We start from the raw sequence: 21,051 nt of genomic DNA, 5'->3' as shown, positions 1-21,051 counted from the left end.
CTTCCTGGAGGAAAAGGAGGGGTGTGTGAGCGTGGGTGTATGTGTGCGTGGAGGTGCCACCCGAAGCGACAGGAGGAGTCGATCCTGAGTCACTCACGAAGTAGGCGTGACTCGGGTCACGCTCGGGTGTTCGTGAATGTCCGGATCGCTGACGAGTCCGCACGTGGGTGTCCGCATGCGCGTAGAGAGGGAGAGAGGAGAGAGAGAGAGGGAGAGAGGGGGAGAGAGCGGGGAGTCTCTCCGAGTCCCGGGTCTGGGCTCCGCGAACGGAGTGAGAGCAGGGCGACGGTCCCTGTCCGGCGAACCCGGGAGGGGTAGCGGGGAGGGGCGGAGTGAGAGAGAGCGAGAGAGAGCCAGACGAGAGCTAGTGGGGAGCGAGCGGGTAGGCGCGCGGTGCGCGTGCGTGCTCTCGACTCGAGGTCTACTGCGCGGTTCAATTTACTACTCTCGGGTTAGTAAAGAGGAAAGGCAGAGAAAGATGAGCCTGTCTTCCTATCTCACACGCACAGATGCACGGCTAGCCGGCATCTTGCGGGTCTGTTCTGTGAGGAGGAAGCGCGTGCTCGTGAACGTGCGCACGGGAGCGCACGAGGAGAAAGAGAGAGAGATGAAGAAAGGAAACAACAGTACATATATCATGAACGACTTCAGTCCTGGTTCAAATCCAAAACAAAGGTTCATTTCAAAAGACCAGGGAGGTATTTTGTTATTTACCTGACAGTTTCGGCAGCTGTCAGCTGTCTTCTTCAGAGAGTCACGTGATGTTGTGGTGACGTATCTTGTCAGCTGATTTATACAGGTTTTGGCGCTATTCTCCCACTGGTGGAAGCGGGAGAACAGCGCCATCTGCAGTCCGACTTCTTGAGTACAGCATCCCAGGTGTGTGAAAGCAAAAAGGCCCCCTCATCCCGGTTCACTGTCTCGGGGGCACGTTTCCGCACACCTGGGATGCTGTACTCAAGAAGTCGGACTGCAGATGGCGCTGTTCTCCCGCTTCCACCAGTGGGAGAATAGCGCCAAAACCTGTATAAATCAGCTGACAAGATACGTCACCACAACATCACGTGACTCTCTGAAGAAGACAGCTGACAGCTGCCGAAACTGTCAGGTAAATAACAAAATACCTCCCTGGTCTTTTGAAATGAACCTTTGTTTTGGATTTGAACCAGGACTGAAGTCGTTCATGATATATGTACTGTTGTTTCCTTTCTTCATCTCTCTCTCTTTCTCCTTGTGCGCTCCCGTGCGCACGTTCACGAGCATGCGCTTCCTCCTCACAGAACAGACCCGCAAGATGCCGGCTAGGCTAGGTAAATAACAAAATACCTCCCTGGTCTTTTGAAATGAACCTTTGTTTTGGATTATAACTTGGAAGACCAATGAACCTTTTTGGACTATTCAGTCCTGGTTCACAATAAAAACACACAAGCATTAATCATCACCACTATCTAAGCCTGAACCCGCCCAGGTCTCAAACCTTGTGTGATGGGACTTTAAGGAGCGGCTCTCCGCCGCTGTGTGTCCTGTGTCTGATGAGGTGTTCGGTGGGGAGATCAAAGCCGTCGCTCTGATCTCAATCGGGTTCTGTTGCGTCCAACAGAACCTCGGGCTCTTGGAGAGGTCCACGTGGAGGAAGAGGTCCCGGTTCCTCTGTCCGGGTCCTCAGTTGGTTCTTGGTCGGCTGCAGGAGGAGGAGAACGGAGGAGAGCAGAGCTGTAGCGGTGGGGTCCAGCTGGTGTCTTCGGTCTACTCCAGGGGAGTCCCTGCCATTCTGCTCCTCTGGGAAAAGGGGTTCACCGGTGAAGAAAAGCTGGTCCCAAAAGTCCCGGCCAGCGGGTCCGTTCGGTACCGGGTATAATCCATTGGAGAGACGGCTGTGCGTCCTTCCTGGATAAAATTCCTTGAGAGAACTGAAGATGGAGGGCAGGATCTCAACTTTTGAGTGGCGGTCGCTCAGCCAATCAGAAGGCGATCTGAGTCCTCCCTCCTCTGCTCTGTGAAGGAGCCCCACGAGCGCCCTCGTGAGGTTGGCAGTGGTATTGCACCCTTATCTGGCTTTATTGTTCTGTGAGGACAGATAAGCGGCCATTACATGAGGGTTTCTTTGTTCTGAGCACATGGTGGAGGAGATGGGCAGCCATTTCAGGTCCTGGGGGACACGATGGCAGTGGCCTCCTGCTGAGAGGAAGAAGTTTCTCTCTTTGTTCTGGAGAGCTTCAAAGTCTGCTGCGTCTCCACCACGGCGGGGATCATGTCTCCTTCATGACGGGGGACAGTATTCGCAGACAACATGACTCCGGGTCATGCCTTAGCTGGATCTGTCCATCAATGCGTCCCCAACATCCCCCCTTTGGTCTGAAGAGTGGGATTCGGTTCACAGTCTTTGGAGCAACGTACGGGACGAATAATCCACAGATCCTGTGAAGCATAATGTCCATAAACAGTCCGGAGTTCAAACAGTTCAAGGTTCAAACAGTTCAAGGTTGAGAGGTGAGCACCTGGGCGGTAAGGCAGAGGGGAACCTGGGCAGGGCTCTCAGTTCTTGTTCTAACTAGCTACATACACATACTCGCTTCATTTCAGACAGTTGGATCACATGTTCAAAATGGAAGAGTGGAAGTGTAGAGCAAAGAAAAGAGCAAGAAAGGAAGCTGGTTGTTAGACCAAGGTTAGTAGGTTATTTCCGCTCCCCGGGGGGAGTAGGAATAACCCACGGTTGGTATGCGCATTGCCTTATGACGCACGGTGGTATCAGAATCAGAGCTACAGTCTGGTCTGTAAATATGGATGGTATACGCGGTGCGGTGACCATGGCCGTGATGGTGAGTGAGTGTTGGTGGTGTGTTTCGAAGTGTATGCGTGTGTCACCCTCCCAAACCCAACATTCAGTACGGACTTAGACATTACACTTTCTGCTTTATGCTAATTAGTTTTTTTTTTTTTTTGGTAAAACCCAACTCTTGGCTCTGTTGGCTAACAGAGAACGGAATGGCACTGCCGAGACTCTGTCAGAGGCACCTGTGAACGTTGTATAACCGTGGCGGTGTTAGTGCTAGAAATCTGCTCAACCGGGGTTCGTATGCTAAGTACAGTGGTGTTTCACCTATACTGAGGCTGCTAACGGGGGGGAGCTTCTGATTTCTGACTACTCAAGCAGGTTGTTCTTAACGGTACTTCACAGTCTTTCAGGCATGCAAGGTGTTATTAAAGCAAAGTGTAAGTTTACAGCGACTGTGGTCCCTGAACGGTTACTCGAACCTCATCATTAGTCACAAGGTCAGGTGGATGACGTGGGCAGGACTCGGGCATGCATGATGTTAGTTGAACATGCCAGTCTACTGGACCCTGCTAGTGACCTCATTACTCTACCCGGGTTTGAGGTCCTCCCCCCTCGCCAGGCGGGGAACTGACCTCCGGTACCCAAGGAGTGAATGGTCTGAAGGGTTTGATCTGGTTTGTGTGGACCCATTTGTATCTTGGGGCTGTCGGGGCTTCAGGATTCTGATCCAGTCAGCCGCTGGCGACAGTTTCCCCACGGTCTCAAATGGTCCTGACCACCCGGGGAGGAACGTTCTGGAGGTTCCTGCTGGCTGGGCGTGTCTGACGTAAAACAATTGGCTGGCCACCTGGTGCTCTCTGCGGGGTGCCGCGCGAGCCAAGTTGGCCTTCGCCCCTGGAACGCCGGCCTCCAAGTTTCCTTGGGCCCATGAGAAGGTGGTTCAGATGTGGTTACGCAGATTGGCCGCATTTTGATATGCAGTGTGGGCGGTGGCCACACTGATACCTTCAGGGTGGTACAGGAAATGCAAGGGAGATGTCATTTCTGTGTCAGTCATCCTTTCGAGGGGAGTGACTCCGGTGGAGTGGTGCGGTGTGGACCGGTTGGTCGTCAGCACCAGGGGGAGTTCCACGTCCCGGTCTTCACCATTGCTCCCAGCATGCTCTCTGGGCCTGCTGGTAATGGTTGGATTGGTTCTTTTAACCTGACCTGATGACTGAGTGTGGTATGACAGGTGGAAGCTTACTTCCACCCCCCCCAGATGTCGTATCGGGGTGTCATAACCTGTGACGCGGAATGTGTGCCTCTGTCTGGGTTCACAGACGGAGGGAGTCCCCGGCATCTGAACCGGTGGTTCAGGAACAGGGCCGCGGTTGTGATGGTTGCGTCATTGGGCGCTGGAAGGCCTTCAAACCACTTGGTGGAGGAGCAAGTGACGGTGAGGAGGTAGTTTTTACCTCTGGAGGATCTGGGGCCGGGCCCGATCCAGTCAACTTGCGGATGAGACCACTGGAAGATAACCCCCCTCCCTAGGAGTGGAGCTCGGTTCAGTGGTCGCGAGGGTTGAAATTGACATCGGATGAGGCGGCTATGGGCGTAAAGCTTGATGTTGTGGGCCATTGTGGGCCGGTATGCCACCTGCTGGAGAGTTTGGAGGGTTGCGCGGGAGCCCTGGTGACCGCCCACCGGGCAGTCATGCGTGTGAGCTAACATGGCACCTCGGTGGTCGGTTGGGACCGCCCGCTGGGCGCGTCCCTGGCCTTTGGTGTGAACTAACAGGGCCCCCACCCGTGTCAGGTGTGACAGATCATGGGTGAAGGTCTGTAGTTCACTTGGCCCGTCTGGCGGAACGTGTGGGACTCCATCCGTAGATGTGTTCTCCACACGCCGCCGAAGGGTTCCGAGCACGAGGTCCCGCTCCTGCGTCGTGATCAGGTCGTCGTCACCCGGGTTCCGTCCCAGGTGGAGGGTCTGCGCGTTGGCGCCCCCTGGTGTCTCCCTGGCCTGACGGCGGGTGGCGGCATGGACCACACATGACTGCGGAGCAGGGAGCCGCTCATGATGGAATTCCCAGCGTGTTCCCTGTTCTACTCCCAGCTTGGCTAGGTGTTCTGCCTCATCATCTTCAGCTTTGTCCATGACATGGGAATGACCTTTGACCTTCTCCGGGTCCACTGTCATTCCTTTGTCGGTCACAAGCTGGTCGCATGTCGGAAACAGTTTTGACTGTTTGACGTTTTTGTTCCGGGCATTTTTCATGCCGTTCGCCGTCCCGGTGGGGAGGTGCGAGGTGGAACTATGGCGGGCATAGTTCAGGGTGGAACAAAACACCAGTTGTGTGGTGGACAGTTTCGCTGCCTGCTGCAGTGCTGTGAGCACCGCTGCGGCTTCAGCGTACTGACTGCTCTTCGGGCTCAGCTGGAAATGACTTGGCAGGTCACCGTTCTGACCGACCCAAACAATGCCCACACTGGCCCTAAGCTGGCTGTCATGGTGGAATGAGCAGCCGTCGACGTAGACTCAGGGAAGACCCTGACAGACGTCCTCATCATGGCGATGATGAGGGGAAGAGAGGGTCTGAGTCGTGACAAGGAGAGGTTTGATGTTAGACTGTTCTGCACAGTCACCATGCTGACGCTCAACCAGGCTTCGGCCCGCGGCCATGTTCTGGTTCTGAGCGTACGCGACCTCAATGTCATAGCCTTGAAGTGCCATCATTCCTGAGGCAATATGGCTGTTCGAGAAGTGAGCCAGGAGCTGGCTCAAGACGCGTTCGGTTTCGGCTGAATGGTCCTCAGAGCAGCGGCTCCTCATGAGGATGTCACCCACATAGATGAGGCTGCTGCCGGCGGCGGCGTCACTCAGGGCTTTGTGGGGAAAGATGGTAGACTCTGATGGTGAGTTCAAGTAGCCGAATGGGCACCGGTTCCAGGTGTGCTGGCAGTTGCCGAAGGAAAAGTCGAGTCTGTACTGGTCAGCGGGGTCCACCGCCATGGTGGGCCACCATTTACCCGTGGGTTTTAGCGCTGGCCAGATTGTGGATGAGTTGTGGGTCGAGCTGCACTCTCGGTTGAGGTTCTTCTCCGGCGATCGGTCAAGGATGCTCTTCGCTGACTCGTAGGCAGCTGACCGAACTCTGCACTGCCGTGCAGAGGACGGTGGCGGACCGGGGTCAGTGGGAACAGGCACCGGGTGGAGGTCAGTGACCCCACCGTTATGCGAGTCCCGGGCGAAGGTCGCTTGAAGATCACGGAAAACACCTCTGAGCACGTTTCTCCAGTTCCTAGCTGCGAGAGCATCCGCTTCTGCAAGCTGTTGCTCGATCGCTGGTTGGGAACCGGAGCAAGGCTTTCCGAGTGCATGCTCAACCGGTTCACCGGGTGTACCTGTGTCTCCTGGCTGGACTGCCAGGGTGTACACGATCATGTCACCTGTCGTACCCGGGGTTGCATCACAAACTGCCTCCTGCTCGACAGCGTTATGTCGGCTAATTGTGATCACCCTGGTCGGTACGGTGAAAGAAGCGTCACTGAGCATGCCGTCCCTGTTTAAGGACGAGGGTTGGTCACCGATGACTGGGACCGCTGGCTCAAAATGGTGGAATGAACTGTCGGTTGGCACCCTCGGTGGTTGCTGTGCAGTCACTAGAATCACAGCCCGTGTTGGATTCTGGACCAGCAGGTAGGCTGAACGACGGTTCAGCTCAAGAAGAGGTGTGCTACAGATCGTTAGATGAAGGTGACAAAAGTGGGGCAGCGGTTGGAAGAGAGACTGTGTGTCAGGCATTTCCTGCCCCTGAAGGAGTGTCAGGTGAATGGGGACCCCTGCTGGTCGTGCCGGGGCTGTGACTTCTGTGTCGTGGGCCACATGACGCGCCTGTGGGCTGGTTTGGCCGGACGCTAGCTGCTCTGGCTCCGCCGTCAGCGGCTGCGGGTCAGTGCTCGGTAGCGACCACAGATCTTGGTTCACAGCGTGCAGTTGGGTCCCAAGCCTGAGAAGAGGATGCACCCTGGTGGGACCAGGGGGACATAGACCATGAATGATGCTCATACGGTGCATGGTTTCTTTCTGTCCGGTGTGCACGGACAGAACGCATACGCCGATGGCTTTAATGGAGGTCTGGGTGGAGCCTGCTAAGAGTCGGTGGTGACTGGGTTGCACCTGCTTGGGAGGTGCATCGTGCGGGCACGAAAGCTTCAGCAGGCCCACGTCGGCGGATTTCTTGGACCAGAGGACCAAGAGTGTCTTGGGAACCAAGGTTCCACTTAAATGTACTCCTCCCACGATGTGGGGGCTGTACAAAGGAGAGCTCACGGATTTCAGGGAGCATAAGAGAGACAGGTGATCCTGAAAGCGGTTTTCGGTCTCAGCATGTGGTGGCTGGTGACCGAAAGGAGGTGTGGTCAGCGGTGTCTGCAAGCTGGATTCTGGGAGCGGCATGAGCATCGGTGCCGGACCTCGGGACTCGGTGACAGCGACTCTGCTGTTGGAAGCGGCCGGGTCCGTTTCTGGACCAGATGGGGTCGGATTGCTGATTTGGGCTCGCGGGTGCCCAAGATGGTGATCGATCAGCGGCGCTGGTTGGTCAAGGAGGTCGTGGCCAATGACTCGTGGTTCTGTGTTCAGTGTGGTGACATCGGTGGGATGCACCAATGATGCCTCTTGGAATGTGATGTTCACCCAGACCGATGGTGTTGTGGGTGAAGAATCCTGAGTGTAGCTGGTGATGCGAACACTGCAGGCTGCCGCATGAGATGGTTTACCAAGAGAGAGCAGGGTTCTCTGGACCACTGCAAAAGTCACTGAACACATGAAAGTTGTTTCAGACCCAGAATGAAGCAGGACAGAAATGATGACACCTCTACCACTATGGTGGTGTAAATGCGCTTGAGATGGTCTCTGCGCTCAAAACGGCTCAGGAAAGTCAGGATCGGTAAGTCTGAGGGCTGGAGATCGGTGGTCTCGGCCCCCCTCTTTGACTTACAGAACTCCCTTCCCCAACCCACAGGGGGAGCCCTGTGAGCGGCGGGGAGGGAGTCTCGGCCTAGTCAGGCGAGGAGGGGCTGGTGGTCCTGCACCCCCCTCAGGGAGGTCAGGTCCAGGCCCTGTATAGCTGTCTGAGTGCAGGTTTCCACCCACTGCTGCACCTCTGTTCTCGGGTTGTCCCCTAGGGGGAGCGCTTGGTTCTTTACAGACTCACCTCTCCATGTGTGGTTTGGGTCTGACCCCCCTTTGTGTTGAGGGTTCTGCGGACCCGGTTTCTCACCCATTTGACCTGGTTGTTCACCCTGGTGTCGAGGCGGTGGGTGTGTATTAGACCCCCCGAGGCCAACCGCTTTCGGGGGAGGGACCTCATGACCCTCAGATCGCTGGTTTGTGCTGCCTGTCACCTGGATTCCATGAACTCTGGCACCACCTACAGGCTTCGTGCCTGTATGGCGTTGACGCTGCTCCCACACCAACTGCGCACGTCTGCGGAGTTCTGTCATGGTGTGTCCGGCAGTCCTGGAAAACAGAGCGACATTGAACCTCACACGGCCGTGTGGGTTATTAACAAACATGGACCAGGGTGCATGATCTTTCTCCAGCTCTGGTTCTGTGCGGCTATCTCTCATGCGTCTGTGGTCCTCCCATGGAGGTTCAGACTTCTCATGAGAGATCACGCGGGGACCAAGCATCACGGAGGCGGGGTCATGGTACACTTCACTGAGCGCCTGATGGAAGTCAGGGTGTCGGTCTCTGATGGAGGGTGGAAGTGATTCCATGCACACATGGATGCTTCTGGACTTTTTCTTCCAGAAAAGCTTCAGCTTTTCATGAGTGGAAGGGGAGGGAGAGTCCAGGAGGAACCGCTCGACCTCTCGGAGGTAGTCCTCTATACTAACCTCCGAGCTGCTGTGGTCGAAGCGTTCGATGTCTCTCACCAGGGATCCTGACTGGCGGGTGCTCGGACCACGCCCCCTGGGAGAGTTGAAGCTGTCAGAGTCTGCTGGGTCTAACTCTGACCGATCTCGGTGCGGATACAACCGAGGATCTCTTGGCCGGTGAAAGTGGAGGCTACTGGGGTGGTTGGACTCCACAGTAGCCGGGGGTCCAAAGCTGCTGGCACCGCGGGGGGCCTGCAGTGGAGTGGCGGGAACGCCAAGATGCACGCCGAAGCGGCGGGACCCAGATGGAAGGGGACCGGCTGGAGGTGGGAGCTGAGAGGCCTCAGTGTAAGAAGCAGGGGAGGAAGCATGATGGTGATGTGGAGCAGAATCACTTACCTCATGGTAATATGTGGTCTGCATCCATGCTTTGATACTCGGCTGGCAGACGATGTCAAGCCTCCCTGATCGGGTTGCTTCAAGATGACCCCGGTTGGGGTCGGGCTGTCCATCTGACCGGACAGGTTGAAGTTCACGTCGCAGGTCTGCTCCTCCCTCCTGAGGAGCGCTGAGCTGTGGCTGGACCGGGTCCCCAGTCCTATCAGCGGATGGGAGGTCGGCGACCTCAGCTGATGTTTCTGTTGAACCTGCGGTGTATTTCTCTTCTGGTGGTGGAGGAGGGCTATGTGACTCTGGGAGCTCCACAAGGTGGTTCTGACCCAGCTGGGCCAGGTCCTGTGGCTTTGTGACGTCACAGGTCAGCTGATCGTGTTGACGTTGCAGCTGAGAAAGATGCACTTGGGCTTTCTGAGCTTGGAGCTCGGCTTAATGCTGGCAGAGCAACGTAAGTTCGTCTAAAGTGCTTGTAATGACGCTTGGCTGGGTGCCGTTTGGCTGGGTGAGCTTGTCAGCCAGTCTCCGGATTTCTGCGTCGCACTCTTCAATGCTGAAGTCATTGAAGCGTCTTCTCTCTGGCACAGAGAGGCATGTGAGCACTGCCACTGCTGTGCCATGCAGGGCTGGCTCCAGAGGCATCTGCAACGCCTCTGCTGCTCCTGATGTCTGAATGCTCTGATTATCCATGATAATAGAGGCTTACACTCAATATCAGATGAGCTTGCTTGTGCGACACATGTTAAAGTGCACAGGTGAGCCGTACCTGTGACTTACAAACCGATGAGGTTATGTTAATTGCTCTATTGCAGCCTAACCAGGTTAGTAAGATGAGTCTAACAAAACCTGGTGAGCAATAACTGACTGTTACTTTCCAAGAAGAGTTAAAAATGCATGTGATGCACATTTAACAAGAAAAACCACTCTCTATACCACTTCACAACCACAACTGACTTTGTTCGGCAATGTTGCAACACGTTTTTTGAAAAACCAAATTCTGCCAGAATAAAGTTAACAGCAACGAAAAACAACAAAGGAACAATTCAGGTTTTGGAGTCTTGTGACAAAGTCTGGTTTAAAACAGCCTCACACGGGGCACCAATATGTTGGGGTTTACGATTGGTAATTGGGAATAAATTACTAAAGTATTGATTACTGAGAGTAATTTATTACTTTAAGTAATTTAGTTACTTATTCATTTGGGTAGATTTTGATTTACCAATTAATAATTGCAGGTCATTCACAGTGGATCACCAATAACAATCAATTACGGCGTAATAAACTGTTTAAAGTTAAGCACCAAGTAATTTAACCCAACATCAATTATTATTAATCAGAATAAATGGTTATTTATTCGTTAATAATGTTAAATAATCAGTTATTTGGGAATGGAGTAGACCACAGAGTGATTTAACCATTAACTTATTGATTAACAAGGTGTTGTTAATTAATCAATAATGCCACAAATTACCAATTACTGGAAATGGGTAAATTACAGAAAATGAGCTGAGGGAAGTTGTGAATTATGCATTAAATCAACCTGTAGGTTATTTAATTGATAATTCCGGGGCATCACCTCGTCAGAGGAACATTCATTACCAATTTTCAGTCTCAAAGATGGAAAGATAATTTAAGCTGGTAGTTAATCTTTGGATAAAGACCGTTAAATTATCAGAGAAGGTGTGAGATCGAGCATAGACTGTCCAACCATGGGCATTTGTCACAAGACCACCAAAAAGAGAAGCATGAATCGTTCAGTTCAGTTAATGAGCGTTTATTAATAATGTCTATTACTAATTAACACATAATCAACAAAACAAAACATTCAAACTTGCAAGTCGTGTGTGTGTGTGTGTGTGTGTGTGTGTGTGTGTGTGTGTGTGTGTGTGTGTGTGTGTGTGTGTGTGTGAGCATCCGGAGATGCACAGGAAGGGGCGTTAACCCGTTCGGAGCGTGGGTGTGTGTGGTCCCTCTTCCTGGAGGAAGAGGAGGGGTGTGTGAGCGTTGGTGTGTGTGTGAGTGTGTGTGGAGCGGCCACCCGAAGCGACAGGAGGAGTCGATCCTGAGTCACTCACGAAGTAGGCGTGACTCGGGTCCCACTCGGGTGTTCGTGAATGTCCGGATCGCTGACGAGTCCGCACGTGGGTGTCCGCATGCGCGTAGAGAGGGAGAGAGGAAAGAGAGAGAGGGAGAGAGGGGGAGAGAGCGGGGGAGTCTCTCCGAGTCCCGGGTCTGGGCTCCGCGAACGGAGTGAGAGCGGGGCGACGGTCCCTGTCCGGCTACCCCAGGAGGGGTAGCGGGGAGGGGCAGAGTGAGAGAGTGAGTGAGTGAGAGAGAGCGAGACGAGAGCGAGCGGGCGGGCGTGTGGCGCGCGTGCGTGCTCTCGACTCGAGATCTACCGCGCTGTTCAAATACTGCTCTCTGGTTAGTAAAGAGGAAACGTAAAGAGGAAAGATGAGCCTGTCTTCCTATCTCACACGCACAGATGCACAGCTGGCCGGCCTCTTGCGGGTCTGATCTGTGAGGAGGAAGCGCGTGCTCGTGAACGTGCGCATGGGAGCGCACAAGGAGAACGAGAGAGAGATGAAGAAAGGAAATAACAGTACATATATCATGAACGGCTTCAGTCCTGGTTCACAATAAAAACACACAAGCATTGAATCATCACCACTATCTAAGCTGTCTGCCCAGGTACGAACCTCTGTGTGATGAGGGATTTTAAGCAGCGACTCTCAGCCGCAGTGCGTGTCCTGTCCGTTGATGAGGTGAGTTCGGTGGGGAGATCAAAGCCGTCGCTCTGATCTCGATCGGGTTCTGTTGCGTCCAACAGAACCTCGGGCTCTTCTGGGGGAGTCCACGTGGAGGAAGAGGTCCCGGTTCCTCTGTCCGGGTCCTCAGTTGGGTTTTGGTCGGCTGCAGGAGGGGGAGAATGGAGGAGAGCAGAGCTGTAGCGGTGGGGTCCAGCTGGTGTCTTCGGTCTGCTCCAGGGGAGTCCCTGCCGTTCTGCTCCGCTGGGAAAAGGGGTTCACCGGTGAAGAAAAACTGGTCCCAAAAGTCCCGGCCAGCGGGTCCGTTCGGTACCTGGTATAATCCGTTGGAGGGACGGCTGTGCGTCCTTCCTGGATAAAATTCCTTGAGAGAACTGAAGATGGAGGGCAGGATCTCAACTTTTGAGTGGCGGTCGCTCAGCCAATCAGAAGGCGATCTGAGTCCTCCCTCCTCTGCTCTGTGGAGGAGCCCCACGAGCGCCCTCGTGAGGTTGGCAGTGGTATTGCACCCTTATCTGGCTTTATTGTTCTGTGAGGACAGATAAGCGGCCATTACATGAGGGTTTCTTTGTTCTGAGCACATGGTGGAGGAGATGGGCAGCCATTCCAGGTTCTGGGGGACAAGATGGCGGTGGCCTCCTGCTGAGAGGAAGAAGTTTCTCTCTTTGTTCTGGAGAGCTTCAAAGTCTGCTGCGTCTTCACCACGGCGGGGGTCATGTCTCCTTCATGACGGGGGACAGTATTCGCAGACAACATGACTCCGGGTCATGCCTTAACTGGGTCTGTCCATCAGTGCGTCCCCAACACCTGCGCATAAGTTGTTGCTTTTCCCAAGCTCCTGGCTTGACCATTTTTAACACCTTTGAGGGGGATGTGACACTTGCTTTTATGTACTCTTCTCTTCCAGTCGAGGCCTCAGCCTTCGTCAGAAGTCCTGTTGTTCTCAACACTCTCAAGATCTGGCTTCAGTTCAGGAAATGAAATCACAATATGATTGGTCCACAAAGCATCTGTTTAGGTTTTTCCAGGTCAGACATTCAGTGCTGTTCCCTCCCTGCCCCCATCGGTTCCAGGAAGATGTACTCACATTAGGGTTAGTGGAAGCGTTGGCTGATGGCTCCAGAGATTGAGGACAAATGTGACTCAGTGTCATCTGAGTTGTTTGTCTTTTGTCTACACCTTCATAATTATTGGTGAAGTTATTTTAACATTGCGGGAATAATTCTACAGCCCTGTCCAGCACTCCTTTGAATTACAGAGAACTGAACTTGGTTCAAAAAGAAATTCTTGGTTTTACTTCTTCATCTCCAGATGCCACCTCACTGGTACAGACTCAGGACAGCATGTTTGAGCAGACTTCTTGGAATTTGACATGTCCAGGGTTATTTTTGAAAAGAACAGAGCTTGAAGAGTATAGGCACCAAATGTCAGGCTTGCATCACACACCTGAAGGATTGTGGCTCTGGATGCAGTGATCTGCTCCACTGTGGGTTCTGCTCGGTTCTTGGTGAGGACAAAACCATCAGATTCAGGTGTGTTGAAGCAGGGAGAGAGCTGGAACACGCTGCTGAGAGACGCCTGTTCCAGACTGCACCCAGCTGCTGATCTGGTTTAGACAGGTCGGATCCAGTTGCCTCTGTCCCCTGACTCCACAGACACCAGGTCTTACCCACAAAGACGATCCTGGGGACGTACTGTCCATCAGGGGACAGGTGTTGATCTCCGGTTTCCTGCTGCAGGGGAGGAGAGCAAACACACACCCACACACACACACACACACACACACACACACACACACACACACACACACACTCACACACGCCCAATGAAGGCTGCTTCATTGCCGTGTCAGAGCTCCCCCCCACCAGCCCTGCAGCCTACCATCAGATTGAGGACCACAAAGTCCTCGTCCAGGGTTCTCTGGATCTCATCGTCGTTGGCGAAGGCCTGCTTCAGCGCTGCAGGACAGACGGAGCGTTAGGTGAAGTAGAGCGGGGGGGACGGGAGACAGCTGGACCGGCTCACCCTGGCTGTGAGGACAGTCCTCCAGGAGGAACAGGACCATCAGAGGCTTGTTCCTGGAACACAGATCAGACAGTTGTTTCACACCCACCCCGCATGGAAGCGTTCCCCTTAGAACCAAGGTGTTTCCTCACCTGGACCGAGACAAGAACAGAGCCTCCTCGTACGTCTGAGCCCAGTTCAGCTGGTCGCCCCAACCTGCAAGACACAGGAGCAGCTGGGGTTCAAACCAGGACACTACTGAAGCTGCTCCTGTACTGTTATGCCTAGGTGCTGTAATAGACATGTATGCTCTTTACAGGCTCTTTAATAACACCGCTGCTCGGCCCATACATTTACATGTATCCGTCCTCTTAAAGTGTCGCACCAAGTTTTCACCATCGTATGGGTCCGACCCCAATGCTCCCATTACAACTCCGTCACCACAAACCTCGAGACAGCGACTGAGGGATCCTCTGGCCAGATTTGGGGACATATTTAGTAAAGGTGGAGGACAGGGCCACCAGGACCAGGACCAGGGATGCGGCTGCTCTGGTCATCTTTCAGCTTCCTGGAACAAGAACAGACCTGAGGGAATATCTGGACCAGCAGGGTCAGAGTTCTGGAAACAACAGCATGGTGAAGACGCTGGAGACACAGCAGAACACTGAGACTGAAACCCTGAATCCAGCGGTTCCACAGCAGCAGGTCCTGTTGAGGACCAGCCTTCCTGAACTCTCGGGTGTCAGAACATCCACATTCAGCTGCAGTCAAAGTTCTTGGTTTCATATCATGTAATAAAAGACCTCAGAGAACCTCAGAGAAACCAACTCCTGCCACTGACTCCTGCAGACTTCTACAGAAACTTCATTCTTGGTGCTTTCTTGCAGTTTGTCTGATAATGAAATAATGAAAACTGAGGCCACAGATTCCTAAAAATGAGCCCTTCCAGAAGCACAACAACAGCACGAGGTCTTCTCTGCTTACCTGCTGCTCAGACGTGGAGGACGGGAGAGGACGGGAGAGGACGGGAGTCCTGCTGCGTCTCCTGCTGCTCCGCCTCTGCTTTAAAGCACCTGGCAGGTGGAGCGCCCCTCCCCCTCCTGCTCCTCCTCTTCCTCCTCCTCCTCCTCCTCCTCCTCCTTTATATTTATGGAGCGTTCCATACTCATAAACGGAGAAAACATACACCCTGTACAATCCAAGATTTCAAATCTGGAATTGTTGATGATAGGTTACTTAAGTTAGAAAATGTTTTCCAGATTTCCAGATATGTTGGAGCAGTGGTTTTCAAAGTGTGGGACAGCGAGCCTCCCTAAAGAGAACTCTACAGCATGCTGCCCCCCTTCACCCCCCCCCCCCCCCCCCCCCCCCCCCTCATTCATTACTACTGTTATTAGCTGCTGTTATTGTTGTGGCTTTGTATGTTCCACACAGGCTTAAAAAGGTTTTAAGCAATAAATGTTACACACGAGTAATAAACTGAGTATGACTATAAAGCTGAGGCTTGTGAAATCAAAAACCTGGTATATTTTCATGTGTCGGCCTACTCATGCATTATCTATAGTGGCCATATTTCAGCAAATGTTAACTCACTGTATAAAATGACTTTTTCGCCCTCCAGCTTCAAGCCCCTTCCCTGTTATGGGGGGAGGGGCGGGGTGAGGCGTCCATAATACTGAGTACAGTCACAAACACATATCCAGGGTGTACTCTGGCACCATCTAGTGGACAGTTAGGTCATGATCGTGGACAATTCATGACAAACCAACGGCGAAATAATGCTGTTTGAGAACATTACTGCTTGTACTAACTTTAATCTGCTACTACTACAACTGTTCAAGGTATTCTGCTTTTTTCTGCTGCATTTCACCACGCGCCAAAGTGAGCAGTGTGTGTTTTTGTTTCACAGCTGTGAAACGTTACAAAGCAATAGATCAGTAAATACTTGTTCTCAAATAATGTTGATGTTTCTTAAATTGTCCACAGTGTATTCATTGCATTTTTAAAGATTGGTTTAGTCATATTTTGTATTATGAAAAGTTTATATTTATTCATTTAGGATTATTCAATATAATGAGTTTTTCGTATAATCCTTTTACACCTATTATTATAACAGGGTGGCTAGTTTTGTTTTGTTTTGTTTTGTTTTGTTTTTTGCATATTTATTTGTGTTTTAACACAAGATTTTGATTCATTGGATGACATTTATATAGACCAACATAACTTATTCGAGTGTGTAAGAATGGGAGAAATAATAAATCTAACTGGTAAAATGACATGATGATGTTATTTCCTCCTCCATAAATCTTAATGGGGCTTTTCTCTCCCTCCTGGATCTTCTTAGCATTTTACTTACACTATTTACAAAACTAGCTGGCTAGCTAATCTATTTGAATGAGGAAAAAAAAAGAGTGAAAAAAATGAAAAAAAGTAGCCGAAACGCAATAAAACATGGTAAAATACACTACAAAATGTTCAGATACAATGCTAATATTAATATTTACGAAGCTAAACTATCATATACACAGAAATACACAGGCTTCTCCTCTTTCAGAATCAGAATCAGGACTTGCAGGTCCTGCCAGACTCAGTGCCGTTGAGCAGGGCAGGATGGCTGCATGTCGCTGGGTCTGGTTTGTGTGTTTGCATTGTTTCCTTTTTTGCGTTGTGTGTTTGTTTGAAAGAAAATGCGATCCGGGGAATAAGAAAAATGTATTGTACAAGTTGTCAATTCCAACTGACTTTCCAATAAATATGTTTTGGAAAAAAGAAAACAGTCTCATTACTGGTGATAAAAGCAGGACTGACCACAACACAGCTCTTTCAACAGCTTCATTAATACGACTCCTCAACTTTAAGATTAAGAAAACCAACTAAATTCAAGATGGTGTCCAAAATGACCACCACTTGCGCTTTCCTGCCATAATCCTCCCACACTGATTGGTCACATAATGGCTCCAGATGACCAGTTTTATTCATCTTGTTATCATCAATCTTGGAATAATCAGCTGAGCTGAAAGTGAAGTATGGCCCGCCATATTCTGATGGACATAGATTGTCTGACTTTAGGGTGCTGAACTCAAGTCTTGGTTTTCATGCTGAAGTGGTTGTTTGGGATGGAATCCAAGATGGCCACCAAATGGCCTTCTTCTTGTATTTTGGTCTTTCTACTAAGTTTCTACTCACCGTTTCCAGTCATTTTTTTATTCGTGTTTTTGTGTCGGTCTAATTAGTAAGTAAAGTAAATTCAGTCTCTTTTTCATGTATTGATCCATTCTGCTCTGAACAAAGGTTTTTTTTGAAGGTCTGTGTGAAGGAAGATAGCTTTAAAAGCAAAGAGGCCATATGTAAAAATCTGTAAATACCCAGCAAAATGTAATGTTGGTCTTACCAAAACTTTCACCCCTCTCTCTCTCAATTCAAACATTTTTAAACTGGCAAAGTGAAAACCCAAAGATATAAAACATTTTAATATTGTACTTCAGGCTGTCTGCAGGTCTACTGGGCCGGTGTAGGTACCAGTTGTGTCCGGAGGCCCGCACCTGCCAATGACGCGGCACATTCTGATTGGACCAAATACGTATACGATGTCATGGCACATTCTGATTGGGTTAATAATGACGTATCATATTATAATTGGCTTTATGATTGGCTTTAAAAATATGGCATTTGTTGTAGTGAAGAGCAGGATGATGGAGAACGAGCAGCAGAACAAGAAAGAGTTTCGTGACGAAGTGAAACATTTAAACAGAACGGTGTTGATCATCTGCGAATGTGGAGAACAGGAAAAGGGTTATTCGCAGAGCGTCGAAACAGGACTTGGTAAAGGGTAAGTCACAGTATGAAAAACGGAACTACTTTGTGAACTACTTTTAGTCATAATGGAAGCTACTCGGTTTTGCATGGACATACCTCTAAGTGAAGCTCTAACATCTGCATCACTCAGCATTTTGTCAGTTTGTGTTTTGATGGGCTGGAGGGCAGCCGAATAAATGGCTTTGACCCCCTGAGTGTGTCCCAAAACTACAACATGGTCCTAATGTTTGGCCTGTTTGTGTTCATGACAGACACTGGCACTACGGTAGAGTCACACCCGTTTTTGCTTTAAACAGTACCTCCTGAATACGAAGTCTTTCTGGCAATGTTTGGTCTACATTCGGGCAGAACAGCATTGCGGTGTTCTCTCTCTCTCTCTCTCCATTTGTCCTTTATTACAGTGGCCTGTGCACCTGTGTCCCACAGTCCTGTCACTGAATATGATCAAAGTACACCTGACCAATGAGTCTGATAAGTTTTCTCCCTTGCTTATTCATCAGCATATCGCTAAAACACTCCCAATTGTGTGATGATCACCTGTTTTCCTCTTTCTCATCCAAATACTGTTCAGCTACCTTCACTGCTTTGCATAAGTGTTTATGTTCCTGGTCTGTCTTTGCGTTCGCCTTGGTTGAGGCTGCGATGTTTTATTTTTTTTGGTTGCTGGGTGGTTCATCGGGCGTCAGCAGTTCATTGATCTTGGGTGCTTTATTACTGTTCCTCCTTAACTTGATCAGCCTTCTGTTTCGAGATTGGCCGCTTTCATTCAGTCTCTCAATTAAAGCTTCATCGGTCACATCTTGGTTGTTGAGAAGAGATTTAAGCTGAAACTTGAGGTTGTCATTCAAATGAGCACTTCCCACTAGGGGAGTGCCAAAATATCGATATTACGAGATATTGCGAGATTTCGCCTAACGATAGACAAGCGCCAGCTATCGATATTTAAATACTGTATTTTCCGCACTAGAGGCGTGCTGTCATGAATGGCGTTTTTAAAAACTTCTTTCATATTTAGGGGCGCCCCCATTGTAAGGCACATATAGACAACCCAGTCAATTTGTGCTATGAGTCACGTAAATTCAATTGTGTGATTATGGTGACTGACAGGTTAGAGGTTGAGAATGTACCTGAAGCTTCATTTTTGCCATTCTGTTTGAACCGGCTAGCTTAGCTACAAGCCAGCGGAGCTTGTTTGCTCATGTGATCAGGTGGCAAAGCATTATGGGAACCGTAGTCAAACAACACTGTCTGACAACCGGGTGGTCTTTATGACCGTATTTTCTGCAAAAAAGGTGCGCTGGATTATTATAAGGCGCAATGTTAGTTTTTTATAAAATTAGAGGCTTTTAGGTGCACCTTATACTGCGGAAAATGTAAACATGAACACATTGTAAATGGATTATTTTACAAAACCCCGCTGCAATTTTTTTTCAAGCTTCAAAATAAAGTTGAAATGCGTGGCCAGATTTTCATAGACCACCCAGCCGAGTGAAGTTCTAATGCACTGACAGTGACCATAATGTCAGTTTTTCACATGCATTGATATGCGCTTTCGCAGCTCCTTCTAAGAAGAACCACTGTGCACTTTGTTTTACTGTTTTCACTCATTTCACATGTATTTTTCATGTGAAATTGACAGCATTTTAATTCATTTTAAAATGTTTTCAGGTCAATAAATTCTAAATATCTTCAGTGACAAATCGTGGTGTATCGTGGATGACATTTTGTTGGCAATATATCGATTATCGCAGAATCACTGTATCGTGATATTATCATTATCGTGGGCAAAATATCGTGATAGTATCATATCGTGAGGTACCTGGTGATTCCCACTGACCTCAAGAACTTCTTTTTGACCAGGTCTGCTCCAAAGTGGTCAGCTTCTTTTCCCTTTGAAGCACACAGCAGCCTGTCTCTCAGTTCAATGGCCCTGAAGAGGAAGTCTTGAGGGGACTCTTTGGGATCCTGAGAGATGTTTATCAGCTTTTGATATAAATCAGATACATCATCTTCTCTGTAATGTCTTTTCAATATTGTCTTGAGCTGAGTGAGGGTCAAATCTGTTGTAAGTTCAAGCATGTCTCTGATTTTGAGTCCAGGACTATTGGCTCTGATCACGGCCTCAATTGTGGCCCTTGCAAAGTCCGCTTTCCATCTGATGGAGCAGGTTGGTGTATGACAGCTTATCACGTTGTCCGCCTTCACCTACTTGCCGGTTGATGCGAAATTCTCGGCGATTGTCACTTCATCCCCCTGTGGCTCTCTGGACCTGTTAGCTTGGTAGCCGGGGCAGAACAAATAACGCCATTCGCCAGAATTGCCTTTTTGCCCAGTTTCAGAAGCAATCATAGCTGATAGAAGTTATTAACATATTGGAGACTTTAGATCGTAGCCCACCTTCTCCCCCACAGCCAGGGCCACGTCCTCCATGCTGCAGGGGGCGGGGCCACAACCCGGACCCCGTGTTTGCGGGGGAGCTGTCCTGAGGTTGGTCATGGCTGCAGAGCCAGACCCCCAAACGGACTGCCAAACCCACCAAGAAACCCCAAAACGATATGAAACAAATAAATGTGCTGTGATTAATAAAATACAGTGAAAGTGACATTAACAACTTAAATAAATGGAAAAAACAAGCAAACACAACGACACACACACACACCACGCTCTCACACACTCTTAGTTCTGGTGACTCACTCCCAGCATGCATCGGGAGCAGAGAGAGGAGTGGAGGATTATACAGAGAAGAACTCCTCATAATCATAAATTATCCGTTCCTGTTAATGTTTTAATGTTGTTCAGCTCTGACCTTCAACCTTGAACACAGAATTCCAATCAATGCTCCAAAGACAGAAGTTGTTTTTCTTCCGTCTCAGAGAAATGAGGAGGACACTGCCGGCCCAGCAAGAAGTCATCAATCATTGACTGTTTGAGGAGTCTATTGTACAACTCATTGTTCCATATCTGGACCTATTGTGGGGAAGTACCTGTAAAACTTATCCTGAATCACTTTTCCTTATATAGAAACGAGCCGTTTCGTTCGAGTGTAAATGGAGGTTGGATACAGCTGGGATCACACAAATCCAATATCTAAACAATTGAACCTTTAAACATTAGGAATTGGTAGAAGTCAACCTCCTTACAACTATGTATAAAGCTCAACAAGAAAAAATATTACCAGATAATTTGCAAAACAGATTTAAAAAGAGAGAAGTCAGTATGAATTACAGAACCGAAGTCTTTTCATTACTGGGTCAAGAAACAACAAAAGAAAGATGTAGCACAATCCAAGGAATCAGTCTATGAGCAATCTTGACAGTAAAATTAAAATGTCTCAGTCGATTGATAGTTTCAAGAAATGTTTAAAATGAGTGCTGCCATACAGATAACGCTGCTTGGCCTTAGTTCAGATGGACTGGACGTTCTG

General features: G+C 49.9%; 1 protein-coding gene across 1 annotated transcript in view; it reads right to left on the bottom strand.

The window, feature by feature from the left end:
- Positions 1-14,368, bottom strand: part of LOC115381243 (anterior gradient protein 2 homolog) — a 52,543-nt gene extending 38,175 nt beyond the window's left edge. The window contains exons 1-5 of the mRNA XM_030082524.1: positions 14,260-14,368; positions 13,964-14,027; positions 13,833-13,885; positions 13,689-13,765; positions 13,477-13,540 (exon numbers count right to left, since the gene is read on the bottom strand). Of these exons, the coding sequence (XP_029938384.1) occupies positions 13,477-13,540; positions 13,689-13,765; positions 13,833-13,885; positions 13,964-14,027; positions 14,260-14,368 (367 nt within the window). The remainder of the gene's footprint in view (positions 1-13,476; positions 13,541-13,688; positions 13,766-13,832; positions 13,886-13,963; positions 14,028-14,259) is intronic.
- Between the last annotated feature and the right edge of the window lie 6,683 nt (positions 14,369-21,051).

The sequence above is a fragment of the Salarias fasciatus genome, chromosome 23 (genome assembly GCF_902148845.1).
Source record: "Salarias fasciatus chromosome 23, fSalaFa1.1, whole genome shotgun sequence".
Classification (NCBI taxonomy): domain Eukaryota; kingdom Metazoa; phylum Chordata; class Actinopteri; order Blenniiformes; family Blenniidae; genus Salarias; species Salarias fasciatus.
This window is presented reverse-complemented; position numbering and strand designations above follow the sequence as displayed.